This window comes from Geotrypetes seraphini, chromosome 19 (assembly GCF_902459505.1).
Source record: "Geotrypetes seraphini chromosome 19, aGeoSer1.1, whole genome shotgun sequence".
NCBI classification, from domain to species: Eukaryota; Metazoa; Chordata; class Amphibia; order Gymnophiona; family Dermophiidae; genus Geotrypetes; species Geotrypetes seraphini.
The window spans coordinates 6,460,867-6,472,929 of record NC_047102.1 but is presented as its reverse complement, the minus strand read 5'-3'; the positions used below and the strand labels follow the sequence as shown (position 1 = coordinate 6,472,929).

Genomic DNA, 12,063 nt, shown 5'->3' with positions numbered 1-12,063 from the left:
AGTTTCAGGGACTTTATTACCATTAGTGCGCAAGCTTATTTTTCTTCCACTGCTGTTTTAGGATAGTACAATATAGTGAATGCTGCAATTATTTCATTTTCATGGCTTTTATTTAAAAAAACTCTACAACTTATTGCTGCACATTCCCATACAAAGGAGGCAATGATTGAGTTTTTCCACAAAGGGCCATGGTGGATTTCATTCTTTGGCTAGACCTAAGCAAGGAAGAGAACCCTTCCAATGTACTATCCAGTTGAAAAGGACAGTGTAGTATAGTTTGTAGGTTCTCTTCCTTGCTTAGGTCTAGCCAAAGAATGAAATCCACCATGGCCCTTTGTGGAAAAACTCAATCATTGCCTCCTTTGTATGGGAATGTGCAGCAATAAGTTGTAGAGTTTTTTTAAATAAAAGAAGATCTTTATTTTCCAGTTATGAGCTTGTTAAAGCTCATTATTGAATCCAATTTACTAATTAAGTTAAGCACCATCGACTCGATGAATTGCGGATCTAAAAAGAAATTGGTTTTGTGCTAGCCTGGAAAGGTCTTCCAGCGTCATCCCCATGGTTGTTTTCAACGTGTTCAACCATCTGATAGCAGGTCCCCCTCTTCGCCTAGTTCCTTCGATCTTTCCAAACATGATCTCCTTTTCCAGTGATCTCTCTTCTGATGCTGCGACCAAAATAAGACAGTCGTAACTTTTGGGCAGTTTGATCTCTTCCAGAATCAATTTATTAGTTCTTCTGGCGGTCCACAGCATGCCTAAAATCCTTCTCCAGCACCAAAGCTTAAATGAGTCAATCTTCTTTCTTTCTTATTTCCGTAGTGTCCAGCTTTTGCATCCATTAACTGACCACTGAGAAAAAGAGTGCATGGACAAGCCTGATCTTCATTTGGAGTATTACCTCCTTGCCTTTGAATATTTTGTCGAGAGCCTTCATTGAAGAGCGACTTTGCTGTTGGCGATGAGCGTTGTATCATCTGCTTAGCGCAGGTTGTTTATATTTCGGCCACCAACTTTGAAACAGACACTCTTCTTCCAAATTTGCTTTTCTGAAGATTGTTTCACCGTACACGTTGAACAGGCAACTTTAGGCACCTATTTATTTGGGTGCCTAAAATAATTTTCCCCTTATTATTTAGGACAGAAGTAACCCAATCAATACATAAGCCAACATATTGCCAACTTACCAATGCATGAATCTGTTTCTAGTAATGGAAAGCAACTTGCTGCTTTCGGCATAATAAAATCCTCCAGCACTCTCACTGTATTTTACACCTCCAGAAACTGGGCTTACACCTGTGGAGGATTAAAGTGAAAGAAAATGTATTACACATACTATGTCTTGCCTTGGACGTAAATTTATCAAAATGTGTTTGAAAATCACCAAGAAATAGGATAGCTTTTAATATGAATAATCTTTTGCTTTTTCTTTTCTCAACATTTATTTTTAACATTATAGACACTACATTTACAAATGACCTATTTTTAGGTTATATTCTCTAAGCTTTTTTGGAGACACATTATATAGCTTCAGACATTTCCTGACTCGTTTTCAATAATTTTTCTGGCATGAGTTTAGACATGCTTGCATCCCCTTTCAGAATGCACAGTTCATTTGAATTCTTGAGTATCTTACTGGATAACTAGTTGCTAAAAACTGGTATTATCTGAATCAATTCAATTTGAATCTTATCTCCCACAATTCATTTCATTACAGTACTTTTATGACTTACTAATACTTAATACTCGCTTCCCAACTTTCACACCCATACTACAGTCATTTATCCAAAACAGGATATTGGTTAGTTCATGAGTGATTTTCATGTGCAACTCTCAGTTTGAAGCCTCTCTGACTAGATGATCATGGACTAATGAACTCATGAATTAACCAAGATCCAGTTTTGGATAAATGACTGTAGTATGGGTGTGAAAGTTGGGAAGTGAGTGCGAGTGATGGGGATTAGGTTCACTGACTAAATTATTCTGATATTTATTAATAAATTAAGTATTGGTAAGTTGTAAAAGTACTGTAATTAAATGTATTGTAATCTGTATACATAAGTTTATTATTTTTTTAATTTAATTATTGTATGTACATTACCAAAAACTTTTATTTACCTGTACATCGCCTTGAATTTTGAATAGGCGATTAATCAAAATATTTAATAAACTTGGAAACTTGGAACTGTGGAAGATAAGATTAAAATTGAATTGATTCAGATAATACTTGTTTGTATTAAATATTTAAGAATTTGAGTTATCCAATAGGCAGCTATTTAACTAACTAGGGAACTCCCCCCCACCCAAGCTTAGGCTTTAGGTTAGTTGCTAAAAATTGGGTATAAGCTTTGACACCAAATATGGCTAGTGCTTTTAAAATCAGTTTAAAACTGGAAGAGAAATAAATCTTAATCTGGTGGAGGGCCATAATTAAAAAAATACATGCAAGTCCAATTTGGACGGAGGGTGCTAGTCATCCAAAGTCAGCAGCGGCAAAATGTCCATTCTCGAAAAGTACGTCTAAAATATGGTTTTTATCGAAAATTGTCTATCTGTACGTCCAGGCGTTTGATCGCCCAGACCGTCATTACATCTATCTTTATACTACCCCATCAACCAAAATTTTGTCCAAGTCCCAAACACCCAGAACAAGGCCATTTGGATGTGGGAGGGGCCAGCATTGTGATGGATTGGCCACCCAGACATGGCAATAGAGCAGTGGGCACCTTACACGACACTGCTATGAACTTTACAAAAAGGGTGCCAGATAAACATCTCACTAGAACTCCCTTATAGGTTACAGTGAGCCCACCAAAACAACCCCAAAACCCACCTGTCTACAACCCCAATAGCCCTTATGGCTGCAGGTGCCACCTATATGCCCGTAGAATGGGGTTTTGGTGGGCTCACATTTTCCACCATAAATTTATTGGTTAGAGTGGCTTATGGGCTTGGGTCCTCCTCTCTATGGTTCACTAGCCCACCCCCCAAATTACTTAAGCCACCTCTCTGCAGCTCTACTAGGCTTTCCTATGCCAGGTGCTGATGTTATGGAGGCAAGCATCTATGTTTTTATTCTGAATTGTGTGTGTGTGGGGGGGGGGGGGATCAGTGAACACAGGAAGAGTGTGTGTGGGTTTTTACTTTGTCTCTGCAGTAGTTATTTGGTCACTTTGGATACCTTTTGACCACTTATCTTTACATCATCCATTCACAACATAAAAGTTTCGTCTAGGCAGTCTCGTCAAACATTCAATTAGCCCGCCCTAACCACTCCTTTCAACTCTGGGCACACAGCGGGATTCAGAGGCCTAAAATATCCCTGGATATGTCCAAAAATCAATTTTGATTATCGGCACTTGGACAACCTGCCTTTTAGGATAAGCAAGTGCCAATTTGGGCAGGTTTATAGACATATTTAAATTTTGATTATGAGCCTCATACTCTTCATTTCTTGCTGCATGCTTTTAAACTTTGCCTTGCATTTTGAATGTCCCATATCATGACCCTTATTTCTAGATACACTTATTCCCTTTGCTCATCACAAATTCCCAAGCAGTCATATAAAAAAAAAACACAGACTCATGTCATTTTGTCCTTATAGTTACATTAGAAAACCAACCAGTAGAATATGATCTTAGCTGGTAGTAAATTGCCATGCATTCGTTGCACATTGTTTTCAATCCATGACAATGCAACATCTTACAACGGTTCATAGACAGTAACGCTGAAGACAAAGGCGCGCGCCGACAACTGAGCGCAAGATGGAGGCGCGCGCCGAAGAAAAAGACTGTTTTTAGGGGCTGTGACGGGGGTTTTTGTTGGGGAGCCCCCCCACTTTACTTAATACAGATCGCGCCGGCATTGTGGGGGGCTTGGGGGGTTGTAACCCCCACATTTTAGTGAAAACATAACTTTTTCCTAAAAACAGGGAAAAAATTTAGTTTTTAGTAAAATGTGGGGGGTTACAACCCCCCAAACCCCCCACAACGCAGCGCGATCTGTATAAAGTAAAGTGGAGGGTTCCCCCCCACCCACCCCCGTCGTAGCCCCTAAAAACAGTCTTTTTCTTTGGCGCGCGCCTCCGCGCTGCGCTCAGTTGTCTGTTCGCGCCTTTGTCCCGGCGCGCTTTTGACCCGACACCTCTTACAACTGTTTGAATGAACAGAGTACATCAAAGTTATGAAACTTTTGTTGATATATGTTTGTTAATGATGGGCCATGTACATATTTTGCATGTGATTTTATGATCCGCCTTGTGCAAAGGCAGACTATAAATAATGAACTATAGAATGAAAAAAGATAGTGTGGAATATAAATTATGTAAATAAACAGCAAACCATCTAACTTTTCCTTTAGTTCCAAGATCAAAGCTTACTTTTAAACACCAAAGGTTGCTACATGCACAAGGTAAACAGCATTGTTAAATTAAGCATTTGCAATACCCAGAAAATGGACAGATCTTCTAAACTTGCAAACAATTCCCCTAGATCAGTGGTCTCAAATCCGCGGCCCTGGCAGGTACTATTTTGAGACCCTCGGTATGTTTATCATAATCACATAAGTCAAATAAAACAGTTTCTTGAACATATGCCTCTTTACCTATAAATGACAATATTATTATTAAGACTTAGCTAAAAAGAAAGATTTATAAAGAGTTTTATCTCATGCAAAATTGTCATTTCTTTAATAAGACATTCACTATTTTTTTCTGAGGCCCTCCAAATGCAAAATGTGGCCCTACCCTAGATGTAGCCAGAAATATTTTAAATGTACAATTCGGTCACTCAGCTTGCTGGAAAGCATCATATTACGAAAGCGCCTATTTCTAAACTGTCCAATGCAACTCAAGGGACCTAACGGTGAGCAACATCTGTGTTTGCAACAATAACTTAACTGCATCGATCTAGGTCCGTAATACGACCTTGAGCCGAATAGGCAAAGGCGGAAATCTAACTACGACTGTTCACGCCGTACGCAGCGCTGTACAGAAGCAGAGCAGAAGAGCTGATGGAGCGAGGCCTCCAACGGCTCGCGACCGGGGCCTCGGGCTACCGCACCTGAGCCGACGCTGAAGTCCCGGAAGCGGCGGCGCGCCTCGCGCTTGCCCGCGTTCAGCTCCACGAAGCTGCGCTCCATCGCCGCGGCCGCCGCGGCCGCCATGCTTTGCCGCCCCCGCAGTGCCTGCTGGGAAGGGAGCGACCCGACCACCCGCGACTCCACCTTCCCGCCAAACCCCGTTCAAAACCCCTCTCCGCGCCCGGCGCTAGGCACGCACGCCCCGGAAGGGGCGGGTCTCCTCAGCGTGCGTTGCGTCACCCTTTGACGTTCTCCTCCAACACCTGACTCAACATGGCCGCCGGCTGAGCCTCCCTCTCCCACCCCGGTGAGGAAAGCAGCCCGAGCCCGGCCGGGGGAGGGGGGAAGGAGCTAGAAACCCCGGCGGCGAAGAAGCGGCGGGAGGGAGGACGGGGGGGCCGCTCAGGTGAGCGCGAGACGGCGCTCGAGGCCGGCCCTGACGGCGTCTCGCGCTCCCTTCCTGGACGAAGGAAAAGCTGTGTTTGAGCTCTCTTATGTCTCTCTCTCTTGTTGCCTGCAAAGAAACCTTAGACATGGCAGGAAGGGCAGCGTTCCAGGTTTCCATTTAGGTGCTGCCCGGCTGAATAATTTGTTCTTGATTTTCGTGACAACCGGGTCGATTTACTGACGTCCCCCGTTCTTTGCTACTGCAGAATAGGGTTCATACGGTCGATCAGACACTGGGTATGTTTATAATAAACTTGTTTATGTTTTGGACGCATCTGAATTCAAGAAAGTCTGAGGCAGATCAAATCTAAGGCAGAAGAAAAGATTGTAGAACTTGGTGGATGGGCAAACTGGATAGACCAGTGGTTCCCAACCCTGTCCTGGAGGAACACCAGGCCAATTGGGTTTTCAGGCTAGCCCTAATGAATATGCATGAAGCAAATTTGCATGCCTATCACTTCCATCCTATGCAAATCTCTCTCATGCATATTCATTAGGGCAGTGGTTCCCAACCCTGTCCTGGAGGAACACCAGGCCAATTGGGTTTTCAGGCTAGCCCGAATGAATATGCATGAAGCAAATTTGCATGCCTATCACTTCCATCCTATGCAAATCTCTCTCATGCATATTCATTAGGGCAGTGGTTCCCAACCCTGTCCGGAGGAACACCAGGCCAATTGGGTTTTCAGGCTAGCCCCAATGAATATGCATGAAGCAAATTTGCATGCCTATCACTTCCATCCTATGCAAATCTCTCTCATGCATATTCATTAGGGCTAGCCTGAAAACTTGATTGGCCTGGTGTTCCTCCAGGACAGGGATGGGAATCACTGGGATAGACTATATGGTCATAATTTCCATTGTCTATATGTCTGTGATTAAAGGTAGTAATTTGCTTAAGTTTTCCCAAGCTATTGTTATTACAAATATTATAGTTTTTCCTAGCCTTCCTCCCCCAGACCTGGTTCACCAACCATTTTTATGTTTTGTTTCTTTATTGATTGATTGCTATACTGCTCTTCAACAAGATATCAGAAGAGTGTACACCCAAACTTTAAACAACAGGAAAAGGATTACAAGTGAGGACTTGCCTCACCCATTTGCTTGACTTCTTTAAAGGTATGAATAAACATGTGGATAAGAGGAGAATGTGGTGTAGTGGTTCAAATCCCATACTGCTTCTTATGACTTAATCCTCCACTGCCCCAGGTATATTAGATAGATCATGAGCTTGCTGGGACAGATAGGGAAAATGCTTGAGTACCTGGTTTGTAATCCATTCTGAGCTCCTTTGGGAGGATGGGCTAAAAAATAAAATATGTAAAGGAGAGCTGGTTGATGTGTACCCCCTTTTATTAAACTTCGCTAGCAGTTTTTAGCACTGAATGCCCTGCACTGCTCCCGACGCTCATAGAGTTCCTATGAGCGTCAGGAGCAGTGCAGGCATTCAGCGCAGCTGCCAGTGCAGTTTAATAAAAGGAGGCTGTAGTGTATCTAGATTTCCAGAAAGCTTTTGACAAGCTTCCTCATGAGAGGCTCCTGAGAAAATTAAAGAGTTGTGGGATAGGATTGGGAATTGGTTATTGGACAGAAAAAAGAGGGTAGGGTTAAATGCCTATTTTTCTCAGTGGAGGAGGATAAATAGTGGCATGGTCATGACAACAGGGTCATGTTGTGACACAGAAGGAAGGGAAGGAGCACAAACTTCGGACAAAGGATGGAAGGAAGAAAAGAGGGAGGGAGCATGAACTTGGGACACAGGATGGAAGAATGGAGAGATTGAGAGAAAGAGATGCCGGGATGAGGGACAGCTACATATTAGCAGGCTTTTGATAAGATATGTGTGAAAATTAGGTAGGAAATTTTTACTTGTCTCAGAACAGTCAGTTTAAAAGGAAAAGTATGCAGATAGTTTCCTTTTAAACATGGTGTAACTTGTGCATACTACTATCTAAAATAGGTGGCCTAGTCAGTTGTTTCTTGGTCCTGGAGTACCCCCTTTCCAGTCAGGTTTTCAGGATATCAACAATGAATACACATAAACTTGATTTAAAATCACTCCCTCTATTATATGCAAAATTATTTCATGCATATTTATGTGACTATCCTGAAAACCTGACTGGCAAGGGGGTACTCCAGGACCAAGTTGAGGAAACTGGCCTAGTCTATCATTGCCCTTAGTCCATTTATGCAACAAATGCAAAATAAATTCAGAAAACTTTTATTTAGAAGAATCTGGCTTAATGTTCAAGCCATTTTACTCAGTCATGATAATAGCACGACATTTTCTCAGTTGTGGCCCTACAACTTTGGAATACCCTACCAGCTCCCGTAAGGGAGGAGACTATCCTTTCAAAGGCCTACTCAAGAGTCATTTATTCAAAGAAGTTTTCAACATTTGATTTAATTGTTTTATAGTATCTTTCTAATTCCCTCAAGGAACTAAGGGCTCCTTTTATCAAGGTGCGCTAGCGGGTTAGCGCGTCAGACATTTAATCACATGCTAACCCCTGCGGCAAGCCAAAAAACTAACGTCTCGTCAATGGAGGCGTTAGCGACTAGCGCGTTAAACTCCTACCACGCCTTGATAAAAGGACCCCTAAGTAGCAATGTTCTCTTTCCCTTTGTTTTTTTTTCCTTATTTGGCTTTCGTTCCTATCCAATTTGTTGTTCTAACCCAATTTCCTCTTGTCTCTCATTTGTCCCCTTTTAATATGCCATGTACTAGTTGATGTTTCTTTTAAATTATACTTCCTCTGTTTATGTTAATGGCATTGGTTTTATTTTTTATTATGTTTTTTTGTTTTCCTTTTTATATTTTACATTGTAAACTCGCTTAGAAATTGGATAAGCGATCAAATCAAATTTTAATAAAAATTTGAAAACTTGCTTGTTCACTCATTTTCTCAGTGGTGGATCTCAAGAATAAAAAATTTCTGACCCATATAATTAACTAAATAACTGTGCACGTTGGTCTGTCCTGCTTTTCACTCATATTGTAACTTGCATCGGTTAGTTAGGAGAATACTTGCTTTCATAAAACCATAGAGTATGATGGCAGATAGGTTTTGAAATCTCTTTCTGCCCATTTTTGATGCATTATCACAGAGCCTAATCAATACCAGGCTTTACTCTTGCATCTAAGGATATTCCAGTCTTACTATTTTGGTTTCTACCACCTCCACTGGGAAGTTAATCTTTGTGAAATATTTTGTTATACCTGAATCATTCTGTTTCCTTTGAGAAACATGCCATGATTTCTAGGAGTTCCTTTCCACGGATGCTTACTTGCTTGTGCTCTGTCTATATTGCCTTTAATGTATTTGATATCCCTCTTTAAGGGTATACATATGTAGGTCCTCCTATATCATTTCATAGGTTTTATGGCAAGGTGCTACACCATATTGGTAGTCCTTGTCTGAACGGCCTCTGATTTCTCTAGATTATTTCAGAGGTGTCTGCCAGATCTAGAATTTTAAATGTATTCAGATTTTGCAGGGACCATAAATAGCCTGGGGCAAGTCTCTTTCATTTGAAAGGAAGCTCCAGAATGAGAGGGCATGAGATAAAGTTAAGAGGTGATAGGCTTAGGAGTAATCTAAGGATGTTCTTTTTCACAGAAAGGGTGGTAGAGACAAAGAATGTCTGAATTCAAGAAAACATGGGACAAGCATGTGTGATCTCTTATGGAGAGGAGGAGATAATGGATGCCAGGGATGGGCAGACTGGATGGGCCATTTGGCCTTTATCTGCTGTATGTTTATATGTATCTTAGAGAACTTCCTTTGATATGTATCTTAGAGAACTTCCTTTGAACAGAAGTCTTGCATTCCTATTGGATTTGCTTAGTTGAAGCCTATAATACATAGAACATTGGGCCATCTACTGAGCTGCAGAGCATTAGAATATTTTAGATCTTATTTTTACATCTATATGCAATATATTTTGGTAAAATGATGGTTGTGGATATGGGAATAAATGAGTTGATGGAGTTGGATTTAATATTGTAAATGTTTGGTTAATTGTAACTTGTTTCAAATATTAATGATGAAGCAATATCAATAAGATATTTTTGGCTCAGTACTATAATTCATAGTTATTTAATTGCATTTTATAGAGTTTATTCTAATTAGAAATCTATTATGAAGTTTATACTAATTAGTTGAAACATCGATATTGGAGGAGAGGGGCTGGTGTGATAAAACATAATCATAGCCTTTTTCATTTTGAATTTTTATTTATTCCCAAAGGGAATGAATCCTTTAAAGTATGTAAAATCTCCTTCTACTGACCCACTCTCATTTGTTTTTGTAAATAAAAATTTAATTTGCTTGATTGGAATTCGGGTTGTTGCTTTACTGAATGTTCTTAAAACATTTGGGAAGCATCATACTGGTAGGTATAAAGGAGAGGCCTTAGAAAAGTGAGCCTTAAAAAATGTTTAAAAATAGAAAACATAGCTTGAGGATTGAGCAACTTCTATTCCTTCAAATAAGAAATACAGGGCATAAAAGAAAGGCGAGCTAGAAAGAACAACATTTAAAGTAATAGAATCAAGAAACTGACAGCCTCTTTTACAAAGCCGAGCAGCAACAGCCCTGAAGCCCTTTAAATCTCTATGGGCTTCGGGGCCGTTAGCACGGCTTTGTAAAAGAGGCCTTGAATGTTGATATTTTGAGCAATGTTTGCTCTAATAATCCAAAAAAAAAAAAAGATGACATCTATCACATTGCATAATAATGGGGGTTTATTTGTTTGTCTTATTCCCTAGTCATTGTACCACCATGTGGAAATGGTATTCTGGTGATGAGTCTTCCTCTGGAGCAGGTGTAAGTACTTACCAGTACTCAATATATTGCACAATGAATCTTGGATGCTTTGTTTTTACATCTTTTTCATATAGAAGAAAGATGATCTATTTTTTTTCTATCGACAATAGGATTGAATCAGGCACATAGGTGGGTGATGTCATCTGACAGCACCAGGATGGAGCTGCTCTTCCAGAGTTCAGAATTTATTGAAAAGTTCTGAGTATGCATGGCCCTTCCTCATCTCTTCAGTTGTGTTTCGTTTTTTTCCACTGTGCCAAACAGATGTAACACAAAGCTTTCCTGTAAAATGTTTGACACTTTTTTCCATGAGCAAAGAAATATGACCACATCACCCCATTACTCCGTGAAGCTTGCTGGTTACCGATATCGCTTTGAACAACATACAAGATACTCCTACTCGTTTTCAAAATCAAACTCACCCACTCCCCAGCCTTCTTAGATAAATATCTTATCCCTTATATAGAATTGCCCTTCATACATATTTATTTTATTTAAAAATTTATATCCTACAACATCCAATAATTCTGTGTGGGTAACAACAGTACATACATAATAAAAATAAACAAATAAAAATAACATATTATGTCATTAAAAAAACCCTCCACAATTCAATGCGAGTCTCAACAGTTCATACAAAATAAAAATAGCAAATGGACCAAATAAAATAACATACACTGTTTCAGTTAAGAGAACACATGCTCAAATATATAAGGCGCCTTTTATCAAGCCGCGCTAGCGGGGTTAGCGCGTCAGACATTTCATCACGCGCTAACCCCTGCGGCCGGCTAAAAAACTAACACCTGCTCAATGCAGGCGTTAGCGGCTAGCACGGCAGGCGGTTTAACACGCGGTATTTTGTGCGTTAAACCCCTAACGCAGCTTGATAAAAGGACCCCATAGTTTTCACCATTTTCCTGAACTGTAAAACACTCGATGCCTTTTTTAAAATCTCAATAGACAGTGCATTCCATAATATAGGCCCTTGTACAGTCAACATGGCTTGATGGAAACCTGAGAGTCTAACCATATTCATGGTCGGTATATATACTAAATAAACTGAGGAGATATTAATATTTTGAAGAATCTAGTTAGCATAGCTACATTAACATGGATGCTCAGACTTTAGAATGTTCTGATTATTTTTAAGCAATTGTTACGTATAATTGGTTGAAACCAGATTTTGGAGATGGTTTTTCTGAAACAATGTAGCACTGTCTGCATTCTTGTTGTTCAGGAGACACTATTTTTAGAATCTAATGTTGTAGGTTCCTGGAACGCAAGATGGAGGAAACACTATGTCAGTGGGTGATATGGTTGAACAGCTGGCACAGACTGAACAGCTGGTGTTGCAACTCAAGGAGCTTATCCGAGAGAAAGATAATGAACTCCGAAATAAAGATCAGAAGTTAAAGGTACAGAAATTTAGGTCTGAATGTCAGAAGAAGAAATTAGTTGTGATCTCAGTCATGTGTTTATTGTTGTATAATCAGTCGTTTGGGATTTAATTTACGTGTTACTTAATGTAGCACATGTGCAATAAGCCACAAGAAAAAAATCCAACCAAATCCGCAGTGAAGACACCAACAGGAAAAACAAAACAAAAACTGCAGACTATGTACAAGATACAGGCAAAATTTATTGTACCAAAGTTAAAATGCAGTAATATGAAACCTTTTTACCAACCAAGGGACTCTCACTACTGA

At 40.1% G+C, this 12,063-nt stretch overlaps 2 protein-coding genes across 2 annotated transcripts in view; one reads left to right on the top strand and one right to left on the bottom strand.

Annotated features, from left to right (window-relative positions):
• NUP160 (nucleoporin 160) overlaps positions 1-5,263 on the bottom strand; it is a 45,694-nt gene extending 40,431 nt beyond the window's left edge. The window contains exons 1-2 of the mRNA XM_033928479.1: positions 5,063-5,263; positions 1,190-1,298 (exon numbers count right to left, since the gene is read on the bottom strand). Coding sequence (XP_033784370.1) covers positions 1,190-1,298; positions 5,063-5,165 — 212 coding nt within the window. The 5' untranslated portion in view covers positions 5,166-5,263. The remainder of the gene's footprint in view (positions 1-1,189; positions 1,299-5,062) is intronic.
• A 205-nt stretch (positions 5,264-5,468) lies between these two features.
• Positions 5,469-12,063, top strand: part of LOC117352202 (golgin subfamily B member 1-like) — a 53,311-nt gene continuing 46,716 nt past the window's right edge. Inside the window, exons 1-4 of the mRNA XM_033928480.1 lie at positions 5,469-5,765; positions 6,557-6,647; positions 10,300-10,357; positions 11,626-11,772. Of these exons, the coding sequence (XP_033784371.1) occupies positions 10,313-10,357; positions 11,626-11,772 (192 nt within the window). The 5' untranslated portion in view covers positions 5,469-5,765; positions 6,557-6,647; positions 10,300-10,312. The remainder of the gene's footprint in view (positions 5,766-6,556; positions 6,648-10,299; positions 10,358-11,625; positions 11,773-12,063) is intronic.